Consider the following 19819-nt stretch of genomic DNA (forward strand, 5'->3'; position numbering starts at 1 on the left):
AATAATAATAATAGTAACTTTTAGAATAAAAAATAATCTTTGTAAAATTATACCCTGGATATGTCAAGAGCTAACATACAGTTAATCTGAAAGGGAGAGTGGTCTTTGATTTAAATGCAAGAAACTGAAAAAAGAGAGTAAGATCTTACAGCCAGTTTCATTTCCTGGTTGCATCATGACATTACGGTAATACGGCTCTCCCTAGCGTTGAATAGTCATGCCTAGCTTATGTAATTTACAGCTCTGGAAGTAGAAGGAAATTAATTCTTATGTTCTATTGGTCTCATGCTCTGTGTGTAAATCAACTGGGAGAACAGGTTTTCTTTAAACTAATTACTTGTTTCCCTTATGCTATGACTAAGTTTTCATGAAGAAGCTAAACTAAGAGATCAAAACCAGCAATAGATTTTTCCAAATAGTGTTTGTTTTTTTATTTATTGATTTGTATGGCAACCCTTATCATATATAAAACCATGTGTGGACCTTATGGTTTTGTTTTATTTTGAAATACATAACCAGCTGAACTAATTTGTTTACATCTCAAGTACCGACACTTGATATAAGTAACTGAGGGTTACTGAATTTGAAATACTGAGTTATTTGTTTGTCTAAAAGTCTGTGACAAAATGAGTTTTAAAAAATAGTCTCACCTATTAATTAAAGACACTATTAAGCAAAATCATAGCTCATAGATAATTCATTTCTAGAAATATCCACCAGGTCATCCTGGTGGAAGACATGTTTATAGTTTATTTTTTTCCCATATGCAACAAAATGTTTATAATGCTGTCAGTTGAATTCAATTAATGTCAATTTCAGGGAAATAAAATCATTAATTTAGGGCTGCTTGAATTTAGGTCTTCAAAACAAGACAAACAACAACAACATTTAGTTAGACATGAATATCTGGGTTGCAGACATTTGTACTTACACTTATAGACTGGTCATGCTATTTAGTTCTTGGTTTTACTGAAATTTCCCCCCTATATAGTTTCTAGAACATTCTTGAGATATCCACTACTCTCCTAGGCATATCCAAAACACGCACGTTACATCGTAGATATGCAGAAATCAGTAGGTTGTAAGGTGATAAGAGGGAAGAAAGGGGCAATTTATTGGATAGCCTCCTTTGATGTGCAAATTGAACAGTTTTTTTTATATGATGACTTAAATGTGATGGCTAAGCAGTGTTTGTGTTCAAATATGAACATTGACATGTTTGCAACTTCAAAACAAAACACATCATTTAAAAATGAATCGTCCTGGCATTCCATTTCATCTGAATACACATTTGCTGTATCTAATATTAGTCATATCCAGGGTTTTGGTACATTACTCATTCAGTGAGTCATCATTAAGCAGGTTACTATAACAGCGTCCACACTATTACAGGGGTTCATACTGTAGCAAGTGTGGGATAGTATAATACAACATAAGAATGGTCTAGAAAACCAAACGCTGCACAAACTTCAAAATGTATGAAATATGAAGGCGAAACGCCTTTTCACCGGTCGGTAGAGTGGCGTGTCGTCGCACCAACTGCGTTCACGATAGTGGTTGACTGACAGCCAATCAGCGTCGGCGACGCGGTGGACAAGGGGATGACGTCGCCTCAAACTGATGTGTACAAATCAGCGTCGGACAGCGTGCTGGATGAAACCAATCAACGCCTTCCAGCGAATGGCTGCTCAGCCAATCGCAGGCCTCCACGACAGGAAAGCAATAACGGCTTATATATGGAGACAGCACGCTGCTCCCAGCATCACTCTACACAGGCGAAATCAAAGAGGATACATAAGAAGATACGCAGCTCATTCGGCGGAAGCTTGACTGGTTTTGGTTCCTCGTCGAGGCCTTTAAATCATTGACAACACAGCTGTAACGGTAAATGCCTAAAATTATGTAAATATGCTAATGGAATGTCGTGACATGTCGCGTTTCCTCTAGCGGAATAAGTGCTTTTTACGCGTATTTGTGCTAGCCGACATGGGGATTAACAAAGCCTTAACAAAACAGTTCTGTTTTTAAAAATGCAGTTCTCGTTTTTAAATAATGTAATGGGGAATGCAGGCAGGTTTTTTTTTTTCTTAAAATAATTGGTTTCTGTCCTTCAACGATGTTGGCTCATCCTCTAACCACTAACCGATATTAATGCTAAAGATTTGCACAACGTTAACGAGGTAAATCATGTTATTCCAACGTGCAGCATGTTCAGCATGTCATATTTTTCGTGTATTTGGTCTTAATGACTGCGTTTCCTGTCTGCAAAAGGGTTGGCAATGAGACAATTTTTTTTTTATAGGGTGGGTGAAGGCCTCGCGATGCATTGTGGATCCTTTTTTTTGTAACAGCTCGTGTCGTTCTTTGCAGGTTCTCCTAATATCTGTCTGGGAAGAGAAGCAAAGATGAAGCTGTTGTGGCTTGTAGTGCTGGTGGTCGGCGCCGTGCATGCCGACGACGACGACAAGAAGGACACCTTGGGGACTGTGATTGGAATTGACCTGGGGACAACCTATTCATGGTGAGGAACTACGTTACGCTACTCGACACTTCAGAGAATATTGAAATGATGCTTCTTTGAGATTCAAGTAACCCTTTTAATTATTATTATTTTTTTTTAATTGCAGTGTTGGAGTCTTCAAGAACGGACGCGTGGAGATCATTGCCAACGACCAGGGTAACCGCATCACCCCTTCCTATGTGGCCTTCACCAGTGAGGGCGAGCGTCTGATCGGCGACGCCGCTAAGAATCAGCTGACCTCGAACCCGGAGAACACGGTCTTTGATGCCAAGAGGCTGATCGGTCGCACCTGGGGCGACTCCACCGTGCAGCAGGACATCAAATACCTGCCGTTCAAGGTGAGTTCCAGTTCTTGGCTGTCGTCATAGTAGTAGTAATAAAATCAGAACTGTTCAGTTTAGGTTCCACAAAGACTATCATTGACATTTGTGCCGTGCCCTTAGGTGATCGAGAAGAAGAGCAAGCCCCACATCCAGGTTGACATCGGTGGAGGCCAGATCAAAACCTTCGCCCCCGAGGAGATCTCCGCTATGGTGCTGACCAAGATGAAGGAGACGGCTGAGGCTTACCTTGGCAAGAAGGTAACTCTCCCCTTCCCTGAGCACCCTAGTTAAATTTCTAATTAAGACGTGGCACTTAATAAACATTAATTGTGTTCAGGTCACGCATGCTGTGGTTACCGTCCCTGCCTACTTTAACGACGCTCAGCGCCAGGCCACAAAGGATGCCGGGACCATTGCCGGTTTGAATGTCATAAGAATCATCAACGAGCCGTAAGTATGAGAACCCGAGCTCTGAAGTTGACGCGACGTCCCCTCCCGCTTTTCTAACGGTCCTAACCCTCTGGTCTCCATTTGCATTCAGAACCGCCGCTGCCATTGCCTACGGCCTGGACAAGAAGGACGGCGAGAAGAACATCCTGGTGTTCGACCTGGGCGGCGGCACCTTTGACGTCTCCCTCCTGACCATCGACAACGGCGTGTTCGAAGTGGTGGCCACCAACGGGGACACCCACCTGGGAGGCGAGGACTTCGACCAGCGCGTCATGGAGCACTTCATCAAGCTGTACAAGAAGAAGACGGGCAAGGACGTGCGCAAGGACAACCGCGCCGTGCAGAAGCTCCGGCGCGAGGTGGAGAAGGCCAAGCGGGCTCTGTCCGCCCAGCACCAGGCCCGCATCGAGATCGAGTCCTTCTTCGAGGGAGAGGACTTCTCCGAGACCCTGACCCGTGCCAAGTTCGAAGAGCTCAACATGGTAAGATTAGATCTCTTGAAATGCCGCACAACAATGTAACCTTTTTGTTTGTAAAATGATTTGTTGATCTTCGTTATTTTTATTTCCAAATTCCAGGACCTGTTCCGTGCCACGATGAAGCCTGTGCAGAAAGTCCTGGAAGATTCGGACCTCAAGAAGTCCGAGATCGATGAGATTGTGCTCGTGGGAGGCTCCACCCGCATCCCTAAAATCCAGCAGCTGGTGAAGGAGTTCTTCAACGGGAAAGAGCCGTCCAGGGGCATCAACCCCGACGAGGCCGTGGCATACGGAGCTGCTGTCCAGGCCGGAGTGCTTTCCGGAGAAGACGACGCCGGTAGGTCGTCCTCGCTCGGATGAAACGGTTGACCTTTGAGCTGCTGAGTGTCGCCTTTTTTACTAAACATCTTTCCTCTCCTGCAGGAGAAGTGGTCCTCCTGGATGTCTGCCCCCTCACCCTTGGTATTGAGACCGTTGGAGGAGTCATGACCAAACTGATCCCCAGGAATACTGTGGTGCCTACAAAGAAGTCTCAGATCTTCTCTACTGCCTCAGACAACCAGCCTACTGTTACAATTAAGGTCTATGAAGGTAAGAGTTGGACGCTACTTTAAATCCTGGCATGAAATGTTAATTTATTTTTTTTTTACACAAGAGGTAACCATTTTTAATTGTCTTTCTTTAGGTGAGCGTCCTCTGACGAAAGACAACCACCTGCTGGGCACCTTCGACCTGACGGGCATCCCCCCCGCCCCCCGTGGAGTCCCCCAGATCGAAGTCACCTTTGAAATCGACGTCAACGGCATTCTGCGCGTCACCGCCGAAGACAAGGGAACGGGCAACAAAAACAAGATCACCATCACCAACGACCAGAACCGGCTGACGCCCGAGGACATCGAGCGAATGGTGAACGACGCCGAGCGCTTCGCCGACGAGGACAAGAAGCTGAAGGAGAGGATCGACGCCCGCAACGAGCTGGAGAGCTACGCCTACTCTCTGAAGAACCAGATCGGGGACAAGGAGAAGCTCGGAGGCAAGCTGTCGGACGAGGACAAGGAGGCCATCGAGAAGGCTGTGGAGGAGAAGATCGAGTGGATGGAGTCCCACCAAGATGCCGACCTGGAAGACTTCCAGGCCAAGAAGAAGGAGCTGGAGGAAGTGGTTCAGCCTATTATCAGCAAGCTGTACGGTAGTGCAGGCGGACCTCCACCAGAGGGCGCCGAGGAGCAGGAGAAAGATGAGTTGTAGAGAGGCTTGAAGTCAACAGTTGCCCCTTTTTCCCTTTGGGTGGCATCGACATGAACTTGAAGTGATGGGACTCAATAGTGAGAGGAGTGGCTGGGAAGGGGGCGACGATAACAAGCAACCATGCTGAATTTTCTAAGACTTGAAGATAAAAAAACAAACTTCAGTATGAGAACTGTCCTTCGCTGCGAGGCGGAGATTGGTCAGCCGGATGAGGCTCCTTGCTGCTGTTCTCAGGCAGTCCTGATGGGGTTGTGAAGGGGAGGGGGCTTACTTGGGTGGGCGGGGCAGTTATTGGAGGGTACACTTAGGGTGTCTGTGGGATCCATGTCTCTGTCCACAGGCAATGCTCAGTTATTTATTGTATTTCTTGAGAAACACTGAAATAAATGTTTGATACAAACTATGAACTGCTGGTCTCATGCTGCATTAATTTGATATATATGCATATGTTTAAAATTAGAAATTGTCTTAAGATGACATTTTAATTGTTTTAGGCAGTATAAGGGCCTTGAATTTAATTTTTTTTATTTTTTATGTGAACACCTGTAACAGAATCTGATTTTGCCTGGGGAAACTAGATGTGTATTACAAAATCAAAAGGTTGCTCTGTCTACCATCAGTTCCCTCATGGGAAAGTTGAGTTAGAATTGACTTTATTGTTGAGTCAGGGGCGGATTTAGGAAATTTGGGGCCCTAGGCAAAGAAAGGCATAGGGCCCTCTGAATTGTGAAGACGACACATAAAACAGACCCATTATACAGATACAAAAATTTTTATAGAATAGACATGCATTATTTTTTTCTACCTTTTGTCCCTCTCATCCTTTTTCTTGTTTTCCTCTGTTTTCTTTTGTCCCTTTTTTCTAGTAGACAAGCCATGATCTGCTTCTCTGTTCTCCATTTTTCATTTGAATGGGGGAAAAAATAGCTGGAAGTAAATCTGCGCCCGTCTCCATTTCTTGGAAAGATCCTGTTCTTCACCTGGAGCGGTCCTCTCAGTACTATTGAGCAGCGTGCACGATCAGACAGCTGATTGGCCAGACCTGGGTCATCTTCAGGAAGTAAACTGTGCTGACTGCTACCAGCAGAGTGAATGATGCTGGACTCTGTCTGGTGGAACAACATCATTTATCAAAGCCTGGCTGGATAACCAGCACAAAGAACTTGCGGGCCCTAGGCAACTGCCTAGTTTTGCCTAATGGTAAATCCGCCCCTGGTGAGAGTAATATTTAACTGTAGAAATGAAACTTAGATGTAAGAGTTGAAACATGCTGAAAATTTAGGTTACTACAGTGACAAAACCTTGATTTAAGACTTTATTGTCTTGGTTCACTTGACAACAGTCACAATACAGTCATTATAGATGACACCCTGGGTGTCCATTCCTCCAAATACAAAAGCCAGATTAATGGCCTGGTCGTCTGAACTGCTCTGCTTCCCCTCCCTATACAGCTGCCATGGCAATAAACACATGGAGTGGTCCAGGCGGTTTGGGGGCAAGTCTCCTTCAAATTTCATTACGGTCCAGCTCCTCTTCCCTGCAAACACAGAATACAGCAGAAAATGTTATCTCCCAAAGAAAAACACGAGTTGAAGAGACTAAAAAACCAGGCAAAGGCAGTGTACCAGTGTTAAATCTGTACATGGAGTTGGTGGCACCATCTACAGTCATCCCTCCAAATATGTAGATGTTTGTGCCCTGCACCACAGCCGAATGGCCTGCTACTCCTGGCGGGATATCTCCTTTTGACTGCACCTTATCCCACTTCATGAGCCCTTTTTTTTAAATACAGATTGCAATTTTTGATTAACTCCAACCTACAGAAATCACCTTAGTTTCCCCCCTGGTAAGAGGCTTACCTGAGTCAAGGGAATATATATCATTGAAGAACTTGTCTCCAGCCATGCCTCCATGGACATAAATCTTGGAGCCAACAGCGGCGATAATGTGTCCGTGTCTGGATGCTGGTTGCCTACCTTGTGTTTCTGGCTGAAACCAAGTGGAGGACACTGGAAAACATTCATACGCAGCGCATTATATCGGCATGAACCTTTCCTTGCATTTGGTTAGCATAGAAAATGAGTTTCCCTGTAAAAATACACTTTGGACACTTCTTAATTTAAGGCGCAGCGATTTCACAGAGGTCTGCAGTCGCTGCAGCTACATCTTGACCCGAAAACTGGTTGTGAACTTAAAGCAAACTGATTTCTTCTTCCAACCTTGAAACACTTCATCCTTTTATTGCCAAACGTGATGGTATTAAAAGACAAATTCCATATAAATACTTAGGAAACTGGCTTAATGAACAATTCGCCTTTATGTTAGTATTTTTTTCAAAATGTAACTAAACTTATCCCACGTTCCTTTCTCTTCATGTAGGAGTACTCAAATTTTTAGATGAGGCAAACCTCTCTTTTAAAGAAAGGATGCAGGAAGTCATGCGGCATTATGTCCAGCTCCTAGCCACAACTAGGAGCTGCGTCCAAGTTAACACAGTCGCAGAACTCTGGTTTCCAGTATGACAACGGCCAGGAATGCTGTTTTTTGTGTAGTACCTCTTACCAGTGTCCTTTAAAGCTGTACTCTCCACATGCGAACTCTACTTTTAATTGGTTTTGGCTCAAAGTTGCAGCTGCTACATGCAACATCGATTATAGAATTGTGTCTTGTAAAATAAACGTGTTTTCATCGCAGCTTACTGGTGTCGATGCGCGGAGCTGCCATATTGGAACCGAACATCGGCTCAAAAAAAAGTTTCTCAGAGTTTCCGAGTGGGAAGTCCAACTTTAGGGGGGCGTTCCAATTCATTCTTCCATTGGGAAGTCAGAATGTCAGAGGTCCGACTGCAACTGGAACGCAGCACAGGTATTGACTTATCTCCATTACAGATGGAAAATGCCTTCTGTTGTTTAGCATTAGAATTTCTAATATGACGTCCACTTCAGGAAATATTTGTAAAAGTTCCAATGGTTAACTTTTTGGGCACGTCGTTATTTACATGGATCCAATTGTGTATATTTCTCTACATACATAATGAATCATTAGATCCAGTTAGTATAGAGTCATATTTTTATCTGTTCCGTTAATGACTGTTTAATATCATCTTCTACAGCTCCTGTCTTTTTTGGTATTTTCCGAGGATACTTTTGCCAAACCTGTTTCTAGTTTATTCTTTATGTTTTGCAATTTCAGGCAAAACTCTATAAAAAGAAGAGCTGTGGTATCTTATCGGGTCCTTCCAGGCTAAAATAATGCTCGTATTAACACTATATATGGTTAAGAAGAAACAGACAAGCATTCACATTGGTAAAAATGGAAATTTTCTAAATGCAAAATGCCAATTGTTTGCAGGAACTAACAGAATGTTTGAATATGGGTTAAAGTCTAGACTTACAAATTTTTTTCTTTTTTTTTTTACTGTCTGCTTCATTTAACCCTCCCAAGGGCAACCAGATGAAAATAAACATTGGTAGCTAATATAGACCCAGTTTTAATTATCGTCTTGAAACCGATATGTTAAAGAGTGACCAACGTTGGCTGATACTGACGTTAAAGCCGACAAAGCACTGATTATTACAATTATCTTCAAAGTCAGGCTCGTTGCACTCTAACCTGTATCAAAGACATGAAGTTTGGAGTCGGAGACGGGAGCAGCGCCTGCTTCCCCTCCAGAAAACACGTACAGTTTGTCCCCTATGCAAGCAGAGTTGGTGTGGTACGTCCTGGGACTGGGAGGCTCCCCTTTAGCTTCTACACTCTCCCACCGAGGCTCCTTGTCTGGAAACAGAATAGATGGTTTTGTTTTTCCTGAAATTAGAACTAAGAATACTGATTAAAGAGGAATTTTTAGATCGGGTTTACCAGATAGCTGGAGTTTCTGGATACATCTGCGATTCCCTGTCTGCTGTGCCCCGCCAAACACCCACACGCACCGTGGACAGCTTTGGGCCACGAAACTGCAGTGTTCATATCGGGCCTCTAAACCTTTCCACTCAGATCTGATCCATTCATGATCATCTGGTAAAGAGGAAAAGAACAATGTGCAAAGCCAGTCTTGTAGCTTGTAGGAGACACTGATCAAGCACAAGTTTTACTTACGTGGTGCAAATTATTACACAATGCTTTATCTTGATCTTAGTTTAGGCTTCTTTTTTAACACGAGTAATCTATTAATTAGTCATCTATAAATGTAATTTTAAAATTTATTCAGTGTTATTTTTCATTCATTAAATACAAACTAGGCACCAGCAACCCCCGCGACCCCATGAGGGATAAAGCGGTTCGGAAAATGGATGGATGGATAAATACAAACTGACAATAATGTAATGAAATATCAACTCTGATTAGTTGACCTACGCTCAGGGGCGGTTCTAGACCAAATTTACCAGGGGGGCCAGTGTTTTTTCACAGGGGCACAGAACAAAAAAATTAAATAAAAAATAAAATGGCAATATTTAACTGTGTAATAATATTAAGTGAGCCACTTGTGGCTCTTGAACTGCAGGTTTCAGACCCCTGATCTAGCAGTTGAAAACTTTGCCCCTGCTCAATACGGCTAAAGCTAAACTAAAACATCTTAAGTTTTAATATTCTTTTTAGAGTAAAGCTGTATAGGTAAAAAATAATATTGGTCAAAGTGACCAATCAGTTATGGTTTCTTTGCCATTGCAAATAATTATGAGAAGTTTATTTAACATCATGCTTTTAGTACAGGGGCCATAACAGGGGCCAGGGCCATTTCTACAGGGGCATGGGCCCCTGTTGGCCCCTGTCTAGAACCGCCCCTGCCTACGCTTACGTTGATGTAACCAGAAGAACATAGAAGCTTGTGAAGTTAGATTTGCGTCTTGCTTTATTTAAAAATAACAAAACGAACAGAATGGAGGTTTTCCAGGTGAAAAACATCTGATTGGATTTGCAGAAACATTTTGGCACATAGAAAAATTAAGACATTGTAAAGCAAGCATATGGGAATGCAAAACCTATAACAAGTGCACCTTAAAAAATTATTACCTAGATTTAAAACATACGAGTCTGAAAAACTGCCACTGGGATTGGCTCCCCCGACAATAAGGATTCTTCCTTTTCCTCCGTCTTCAGAGGGAACAAACATGCAGGTATGACCCACACTAACACCTGGAGGGCTTCCACTTGGTATCAGTGAATACCTGTAGACAACAGAGGGTGTTCAGAAGAATTTAAAACCTATAAAAAACCACGTAATCGTTTAAGTAAATAGCACAAATGATCCCTTTTTACCAGATTCCTTCTTTAGGTCTGTCTGGCGGGTCAAGCACAGGGAGAAACTCCATGACAGCACAACGGGGCGGGGAATTCAACCCGGTTTTATTGAGTCCTGTAGTAGCGCGTTACAGGCTGTATTCACAGAACGCTCTTACGTAAAAAGTAGCACGAATCAAGTAGCGACACAACTTTTGTGTTTTGATGTGTTTTATCGTCTTCTGTAAAACATATATATAATTACATAGCAACTTTAAAGCACTGCTGAAGAGTTTCGTTTAGTGGGAAAGCTCCAGTTGGAGAACCGAATAACAGCACCTGCTTTACCATAGCTTAGCATGTGCAGTGCCTCCTCTCCACCCAACAGTTCGTGCGAAATAAAATGAGGACAAACTAGCTATCGACTAGCGATATGATTTAACAGTCCCCCTGCCTCTCTTTGTGAGCGATAGCTGCTGTTATAGTTAAGTAAAGCTTAGACATTTACTCACCGGCGCAAATACTCTAATACAAACCAGGCACGAGCTCTAACGCTACAAACAGTGCGCAGGTATTTGCGTTAGCTGCGTCAGATAGTCTGATTCAGACGTGTTTGTCATGGTTTCGGGGCGCGCATGCTCAGTTAGTCTGTTTCCACCTCGCCACAGAAGGCAACGCATTTATATTACTTTATAATTAATAATAGGGGGAAAAATACGCTTCATGCCGCCTAAAGCGTCTCAGAGGACGAACAGCTTAATTCCTGTGGCAATACTTGGTAAGAAGTTGTTTTTTTTTATGGCTAAGTCAAAAAAACAAACAAAAACAAAAAACAGTAGTTTCCAATTTGAACCTAAAAACCTTATCGTTTCCGCTTAAAGTTCAATGTTACACTGTGTAACACAATGTAATTCCCTCACTCTATCAATTTCACTGCTAAAAGTTTATTTTGCTCCCCGAAAGACTGCTAAAGAAACTTTTTTAATTATTTTGTTTACGATATTGGCTTTATCACTCGCTAAATACAATACATACATTATTAACGTGCTTATCTAATTAAATAGGCGGTGCAGTTGTTAAAGTTGTTACATTTCTAAACGAGGCAAAGCGTGGATGGCAGCAGGCAGGCGATATACATAATTAGACAAAGCAATTAGTTTACCATCACTGTGTCCAAATGCGATGTCATTGTTTTTCTTTCTTTGTTTAATTGTTTGTTTTCGACCAAGGTTTAGCCAGTTGTCATCAAATATTATTGTTTGAGGTAATATTGAGAGGTAAATGTGTGGTTTAGAGTCTTTTTTTAAATTGACATCAATTCTTAATGCACTAATTTCAAGTTACAGCATAGATGCCAAACACATAAATCCTTATCTGTAGCTGTTGTGTGTTCCTATCCACAAACTGGTTGTGTCGATGGTCCAGGAGCGGATAGAGGTCACAGGTTGACATCCACTCGTCATGGTCTTCTTGAATGTCATGTTGACAATGAAATTTTAATGATTTATTCCAACTTTTGTTCATTGTTTTACCTATAATACCAAGTGTCTCAATGCAAACTAGTGGTTTCTGTTCATCATAATAAGAGTCGTTTGATTGATAGCACTTATGGGATTGAGCGGTACTCATAACAACGGGAAAGATACGAAAATGAGAATAGTAAAATTTACACAACTCTGGAAAGTCTTTTGAGGGTAATTTCTAAATAACTGTAGATTCCAATAGTTATCAATTGAAACAGTTCATGTCATTCAGTACTTTGCCAAGGTCTGGGAAAAGACCAAAAATGTCCCTGTCAAATGAAAAGAAATCTAGGATGATCAGGGACTACTGAAATTGATGCTGTTGAAACACAAGTGTCCCTGTTCAATGTGGACTAGGGTTGGGCAATTTAGGTTAAAAATTAAATCTCCACCTTTGTTATACCAAACCTGATAAATCAAAAAAAATTTCTCTCTTTAGTTTCATAAAAACAAATAAATAAATACATTTTAAAAACTTGCATTTATTTTAATCATAATGTCGTCTGGGTCTTGAGCTGAATTCAAGGTGCAACTAAATACAAGCTGTGAAACATGCTTGTAAAACAAGATGGCAGGCCCTGCCAATGTAAGCGAGGAAAATATAACACAATATTTGCTGCTAGTGGTATTTCACACTGTGCTTGTTTTGAGCATGTAAGAACAAGCTTCACTGCACTTCTGTAACTTCAAACTAACTTAAAAAAAAACAAAACAATTTAGATCAAAGTGCCTCATATTAGAGTAAAAAGTTTCCTCTTTAGAGAATTTTGACAATATATTTTATTAAACATAAATTCAGCATTGCATGTTATACTCTTCATGGAAGCCCAGTGAGGGCAATGGCAAAATAACAACAAAAAAAACAACTAAATTCTACAAAAATGAAATCTTCATAAACTGTAAATTGAAATGAAATGAATAAAATCTATTTATTGTCCAGCCCTACAGTGGACCATGTTTTACATTGCAGTGAACTGAAAGGACGTGGACCAAGAAAAAGGGCCACTCTTCTAAAATTGGTACCTTCAAGCCCCTGTTAAAATTAGCTGTGTTCATGTTTTAATGCTTTCCACATGGATAAGCCTAATGCCTCCTGTAGAAAATATTAGAGGTCAAAAAAGAAAAAGTTTGAGCTTTTTGGCCACGGTGACAAGACACCTTTACAAAGAACTTAAAAGTGAAAACCTACAAACAACATGCGGCTCTCTGGTTTCAAGCTTGGCTGTGGCAGCATCAGCCCACGCGGCTGTTTCACTGCTCTTGATGCAAGTACGCAAAGCGGATGGATTAATAAAAATGTAGGAATATCTCCAAATTCTGGACTCAACAATTTTACTTAGGAACAACTGGGTGTTAAAAAATGTATATATTTGAATATGCATGTGCAGTTTTGACCTTTTGTGGATCATTGTGAATCCAATTTAAATTTAAGGTTGAATAATGGATAATAATTTTACTCGGGAGAAAAAACAATTCAAATAAATCATTAAAGGATTTTTTTTTACCAGAGATTCATGCCCATGGTATAGGTAAACTTATAAAATTCATGTTTTGCTATAAAAGAACTACCTAAATCTAACATTAAATGTAAAAAACGTAAAAATTGCGTGTAATAAATGTATCAGGAATAGTTTGGTCAGTCAAGCAGAGCAGATTTAAGATAATTTTGAGTTCATATCTAGATATTTTTTTAGGCTTGTAATTTTGCATTCTTTTTCCAGATGTTTCTCTTCCTTGCATCTTATTTGTTCGGCCAGTTTTGCTTGTTTGCCTGTTTTATGTTGCTCAATTTACAGTTTGTGCTGGTGCAGACTGATGTCGGAACAGTGATTGCAATTCACATTGTCGCCACTAAGCTGTGCTATTGTGTTACAGTACAGTAAGCCAAACTTCAGAAGCACAGATGTCATGATCGCCTAATAAGGACCCAGCAAGGTAGAACTCACCTTCACAGGCCAACATCTTTACCTGATCCAGTGTCATTTCATTTTCGTGGATGGGTTATTTGACTCCACTAGTTAATTTATTCCACTTTTCTCTGTATTTAGCTTCACAAATTGACCAGTATTCATTTGTTTGTTTTCTTAAATTTAAATAAATACCATATGCATTTACCTTGCACACTGTTATTACGACTATAATTTACAGCACAAGTCAATACATTTATAGACTGTCCAAATTTTATAAGGCAGCAGCGGTTTCAGGTTGAGTTTTAGCTCTTGTTGATAACCCCAGAGTTTGCCTGTTTGTCACACAGTGTTGGTGATTTGAAATATGGAAGTATAGAGATTTATTTATTTAAAATATGTTGTGGACATTTATTTAGTGATAAAACTCCGTTGTGAACATGGCATACTAGGTCTGAATTTTTCTGCATTATGCAATGTTTTACTAAATTATTCATACATTTCTAATTTTGTCACCAAACAGCCACACACTTAAAACACTTCATTGGAGGATTTCATGTGGTAGACCAATAGAGGGCGCTGTATATTTGTAACATCCAAGGAAAATGAGACAGTTTCCAGAATTTCATCCCAAAAAAGTCTGAAAGTATAGTATGCATATTTATTCACCCCCTTTAGACCTTCTGAAGTTGCCCAACTATTAAATAGAGTCCACCTGTATATAATTTAATTTCATGATCAATACTGTGAAGGCCATAGAGGTTTGTTAGACAACATTACGGAACAAGTAGCGTCATAAAGACCAGTGCACACATCAGATAGACCAGGGATTGAGTTGGAAATTGTTACAGGTCAGATACCAACAGTCAAAGCGTTTAATCTCTCTCTGAGGACCTATCTAAAAAAAATGAAAGAGTATGGCATTATTGCAAGCCTGTCAAAACATGGCCATCCACCCAAACTAACACTAAATTTGTGCACTCCACAAATCTTAGCCATTTCTTGGTGGCAGAAAAGCAACCGTTGAAAGAAAGTCATAAAAAAAGAAATCCTGTTTGCAGTTTGCCACAAGCCATCACTCTATAAACATGTGGAAGAAGGTGTTCTGGTCAAGTGAGAAAGAAGGGCTTTGTGGTGAACTGCATCTTGGGTGTGAAAAACCAGTACTAACGATGCACATCACCCGAAACACACCGTGGTCTCTAGATCCAAAACACATTCTTGTGTTAGAATGGTACAATTACAGTCCAGAGTTGAATATAGTCACGGCAGGACTTGGAAATGTCTGTAATTTGGCACTCTCCATCACTGACTGAGCTTGCACTATTTCTAAAATCTAGTCTCTAGTTGTACAAAGCTGGTAGAGACGTACCCCAAGTGACTTGCGGCAGTAAATGATGCAAAAGGCTGTCCTATAAATAATGACAAAGTTTTAACAGTATTCAGGGCATGTTATGTTGTTCTAACATGCAAAATGTGACAAACGTCCAGAGGTATTAGTATTTTTTCAAAGCAGGTTGAAAATTAAGAACATTTGTCATCAAATGAGCTTTTCTTCATAAATAATTGACATGTCGAAGTCCTGTTCTGCTTCCCGTTCGGGAAGGCTGCGTAGGAGTTTCGGAGAACTCCTTTGTTTCCCTTTCCTCTGAGCTGATAAAGACCCATTGAATGAGGATTTTTTTTTTTCCCTTCTCTGGCAGGTCAGAACGAAGGAACAAAGGTGAATGATCAGGAGTCCTGAGAAACAGTCAGGAGACAGGATAAAACGAGATAACCAGACATATGATTTCTGCCACCCTAAAATGTCATCACTGTCAGCATTTTATCTGCACAATACTCGCTGGGATGGATTGTACTGGCCAAACAGCAGTGAATCTATCTGCCAGATCCCTTTTTAAATAAGGCTTTGATTTTGGTAATGTCTTAGTAAGCGGGTCAATTGGTGATCAGGATTAAAATTCAAAGTTCATCCTTGGGTTACTGGTACACTGCTGTTTGGGCAGCATGTCCACACAATGTGCTGCGGATACTGCTGTTGAGTCACATTTCACCTTGAGGTGTGTTAAGTCACGATGTACTGTAATCTGGATTATTGCGACATTAACACAACACTGGACTGTTTGCATTTTCTTTCTTAGTGAACACATTGACGGATTATATAATCTGGGTTTTAACTCTTGGATTTCTGTCTTCGTTGCTCACCCAGAAGCTGGTGTCTGTTGACATTTTTCATCCCTTCCAGATTCGGATCAACAGGAATTTGAATGTGATTTCTTTTATCTTCAAAACAAATGGTTCAAAATATATTCAAACATAATCATGAACAAGCGTGATCGTTTAATTAAAACCCTTCTGGCTTTTGAAGAAAACTTTAAAAGTCTTATTTGCCTCTTAAAGCCATCAAAGGAAAAATTGGGAGCAAAATATGCTTTGCTTAAAAAAGAAAAAAAAATTGCTTTCACAAATAATTATTTTAATAAGTATTACATTATATTTCTTTTTAAGATATCCAATAAATAGTTATCAGCCCTTTAAAAGAATATAGTCTTTGTTTATGTCATTAAATGTTTTTTATTAGAGGCATTATTGGAACAAATAAACAAAGCTGGATTGAGCTTGCTCTGATGGTACAGGGTAATTGACATAAACACCAGAATTTGTCACAGGAGCAGAACAACTGAAATGAGGATGAGTGGAAATCTAGTCTGCAATAGTAAAAGGTCCTGTAATCCATAGAAAATCTGATTTGCGGTATGAAAGACTATCCCATGCCGGCCCAGAGAAGGTCCCATAGGGCTCCCACCTTCCTCTCCCCTGCAGTCCTGGAGTCTGTGTAACAGAGATTCATAAAATGCAATCTCCACCATGGCATCTGTCGATTCTTTCAAATTCTGGGACAGAGCTGATTTCCAGTGTTTCACTACTAATCCAGGAAGTTGTAACTAGATCAGACATCATAACAAAGATTATTCTTTTGAACCCTCTCAGTATTAGGGGTCTGTCCCTAACAAACACACAGCAAGACTTGGAGGGATTGTTGCGTGTATCTACGACTTTAGCTCAAAACGGATTAACAATTTTGCTGCCCCATAAGCGACGCAGAGTCATATAACACACATTTCCACCAAATATTGCCTTTATCAGTTATATTCTGCATAATCTGACAGGAGTTTGAGAATATCTGTGCATGTATCGTGTAAACTTCTCCAAAAATGGCCCAGCCACTTCTTATCCTATATTTATTCCCAGGTCTTTTTCCTATAGCAGTTTAAAACTTGTGGATTCATCACTAACTGAGAGTTTTGCTCATTTCTAAAAAAAAATACGAAGCTCTGCAATGTTCTGGTGGCAATTTCAGGTTGTCTACTATGTTTTTTTTTTTCCCAGAGTAGAGTTGGATTTTAGCTCACACCCATTCTGGTTTGGAACTATTTTGAGGAGAGTACTTTTTTTTCTTTTCTTCAAAAACATAGTTTTTGCGAAACTGCTGCTGGGTAAATTTCAAATGCAAATACATCTGTTACCAAACCCCAGAAGAAATAATCAGAAATAATTCAATCATTACAATACTTTTCAAAGTAAAAACACGGCTGTGGTCATATTTAGCGATTTATCTGTCGGTGTTCATCGGAACTGTCTTTTAATTATACGGCGTGTGTTTCCACACTCTGGCGTGCACAAACAGGCATCGGGTGTCTTTCCTTCCCCGTTTACTGAGGCTGAAATCAACCCGTCTGCAGAAGAGGCACGCGGGCTCTCTCCAAGATGACTTGTCTTACCGTTTACTCGCGGAAGCCCCCCGATAACGCTCCTGAGACATTGCCTTTTGTCATCAGCTCGTATGGTGAGAGTCATTTCGGTTCTTTTTGTTCCTTGTTTTGTTTCTTGAGTACCTTGTGGTCATTGTGCGAAATTTGCAACATGAATCTAGTTGTGTGAATTTAAAAAAATGCAAAAGTACTTCCTGTGTAAATTTCAGCACACGATACAAACCCTGTGTTATGCAAGTCTGATGCCGGAGACACTCAATCCTGCAGTGTGTCCAACAGGATGAGAGGCATATTCCACACAGCATCTAGCAGACTTGAGTGGAGTGACATGTTCCCTGGTCTTCTAACGAGGCCTCCCCTCTTTATCTGCTGAGGCGATTCATTATTTATTGAGGGTATTATCCCAAACCAGGGAAGGGTGCACCTGCAGTGTTTACTGACACAGAAGCCTCATTCATAATCCAGTGTTTATCTGGAGGGATAAATGAATATAAATAAGGTTTTATAGAGGTGTGGCCACATTACAGAGGTTAATTTAGCTGGTTTATGCACAGGGTGCTTGTGTGAACGTGTGAGGAAGAGGTCAGAGGCTAACTTCCAACTGTGGAGCATAATTACATGAGCATTCTGTTTTTTTTAAACACATCTGAACTCAATTCTAGTATTTATTAGTAAGATATTACTATGAGATGCAAAAACATTGTTTTAAATTAACAAAGGACATTTATTTCTGTGCCTTTTTTTTATTAAGAAAGACGGGTCAAAGTGCTGAGTAGTCTTTTTCATGTTTAGGCACTACTGCACAACGGGATCCTATTGCTGTCTAGGCTTCAGCGTTAATATAGGAATTCAGTTGCTGTCTTAAGTGTCTTTTTTTTTTTTTTAAAGAAATCTGTGATGGGAAACTCAATGCTCAGGGCACTTCCTGCTTCACTGTTTTTCTCCTTTTCCTCTCTATTTTACGTATTTCTAACCAAAATACAGGAATAAAGATGGGTGTGACGCGGGATTTGGTTCAAACTAGCTGTGAAATTTCAATCAGCCTTACCTGTCATTTTTTTAAAATTCCCATTTAGAAGATGCAAATAAGAACGTCGACTTAAACAGGCATTCCCTGCCTCGGGGTGGGTTTTGTATGTTTTAGAGAAAACTCTTTGGACAGTCGGGAAAAGGAAACAGCTTTAGCCAGCACATATTAAAGTCTCTTGGGAGAATGAGAAAATCCAGCTATGACATACTCTCCTATAAAATCTGATGAAAATAATCCCAAATAAAACATCAACTTTCTTTTATTCATTCCACTGTTTCTAATGAGGACTATTAATTCAGCTAAATGACAGCGAGGGATGTGTAATATTGGTTGGTTTACTATGTACTGGAGGGAAAAAATCCTTTTCATTACCCTTAGCAGGAGTTTCTGACGTCCCCGTTCTTGTTGCTATAGACAACTGTCAAGAAAAATTTCTCTACCAGTAAAATAGAAAACAATTCACCATAACTATGTGAAATCCTAAGGCTTATTTTGAGTGACGCAACCGAACAGCAAGACCCCTTTCAAGTTTTTAAATCAGTAATTGTTTACGTGTCAAGTTTATTTTTAACCACATAGAAATACAAAGAATTGTAAATAGGCAAATAACATTTTAGTGGCCATTTGGTCCCTGTAGGGAAAAGTTTGGATAGCGCAGCTCTGGACTATATGCAGATTTAGAGGTAAAACACTGATAAACTTTGTGGTACCTTTTAGCATCACTATATTCATCATTGCAAGAGATGCCACAAAATATTTTTATATATTGTTGAGCCATATTGCATTTTGCTAATGACTTGATTGTGGTTACAAAGGGACAAGTCACTGATCATCTGAATACGTTAGACACACTATTGAACATCAGGCATGCTTCTCTTGTCAAACCTCACTCTTCTAAAATGTTGTTCTAAGGTAAAAACCTGGTGTTTAAAAAGCACATAGCATTTTTGTCTGTGAATCCGGGAGGTACTTTAAAATGACAAACTGCTTTTTTAGCGCTGTTTTATAGATCCAAACACTTCTCTATCCGGATGCAATGTTCGTTTTGGTTAATTAGCAGAAACCTCAATATTGGCTTTTCATTTTTATACTTGAAATCTGTACAGACTTTAAGAATATTCTCTGGGACAATAAAACTTCTCTGTATCTTAAAAGTCTCCCAGCGGAACATTTTCTGCATTAGAGACACATCTGGTCCATCTGCTACGAATGAGCTGTTCAGATTCATTCCCAATGTCTTCCTTAATTGACGTCTCCCCTCACCTGGACAGAAAGCTCACATCTTCTGTCGTCTGTAAAAGTTTGTGGAAATTGGCTAAACAAGAGAACACCAGAATTGATCAAA

The 19819-nt window shown here is 40.4% G+C and overlaps 3 protein-coding genes across 6 annotated transcripts in view; 2 read left to right on the plus strand and 1 right to left on the minus strand.

Moving 5' to 3' along the window:
• The first annotated feature begins 1749 nt into the window (after window positions 1-1749).
• hspa5 (heat shock protein 5) lies at window positions 1750-5167 on the plus strand. The gene is made up of 9 exons (XM_012874518.3): window positions 1750-1884; window positions 2371-2521; window positions 2628-2859; window positions 2965-3102; window positions 3182-3294; window positions 3386-3776; window positions 3873-4110; window positions 4197-4364; window positions 4459-5167. The coding sequence occupies exons 2-9, from the start codon at window positions 2406-2408 to the stop codon at window positions 5019-5021; spliced, it is 1959 nt and encodes a 652-aa protein (XP_012729972.2). The 5' UTR covers window positions 1750-1884; window positions 2371-2405; the 3' UTR covers window positions 5022-5167.
• Window positions 5168-6323: 1156 nt separating this feature from the next.
• On the minus strand, window positions 6324-10845 carry rabepk (Rab9 effector protein with kelch motifs). 3 transcript variants are annotated; one of them, XM_021322563.2, is made up of 8 exons: window positions 10754-10845; window positions 10281-10483; window positions 10035-10189; window positions 8883-9038; window positions 8634-8798; window positions 6881-7030; window positions 6647-6796; window positions 6324-6558 (listed from the first exon to the last, which is right to left on the minus strand). In XM_021322563.2, exons 2-8 carry the CDS (start codon window positions 10331-10333, stop codon window positions 6350-6352), a joined length of 1038 nt encoding a protein of 345 aa, XP_021178238.2. In that variant the 5' UTR covers window positions 10334-10483; window positions 10754-10845; the 3' UTR covers window positions 6324-6349. The 3 variants fall into 3 exon arrangements, with proteins under 3 accessions (XP_021178238.2, XP_021178237.2, XP_035996107.1); XM_021322562.2 differs by having other exon boundaries at window positions 10590-10835; XM_036140214.1 differs by having other exon boundaries at window positions 10281-10835.
• A 6579-nt stretch (window positions 10846-17424) lies between these two features.
• The window catches only part of rgs3a (regulator of G protein signaling 3a), a 181361-nt gene continuing 178966 nt past the window's right edge, over window positions 17425-19819 (plus strand). For both annotated transcript variants that reach the window (XM_036140213.1, XM_036140212.1), the window contains exon 1: window positions 17425-17518. In XM_036140213.1, coding sequence (XP_035996106.1) covers window positions 17440-17518 — 79 coding nt within the window. In that variant the 5' untranslated portion in view covers window positions 17425-17439. The remainder of the gene's footprint in view (window positions 17519-19819) is intronic.

The sequence above is a fragment of the Fundulus heteroclitus genome, chromosome 8, assembly GCF_011125445.2.
Source record: "Fundulus heteroclitus isolate FHET01 chromosome 8, MU-UCD_Fhet_4.1, whole genome shotgun sequence".
NCBI lineage: Eukaryota > Metazoa > Chordata > Actinopteri > Cyprinodontiformes > Fundulidae > Fundulus > Fundulus heteroclitus.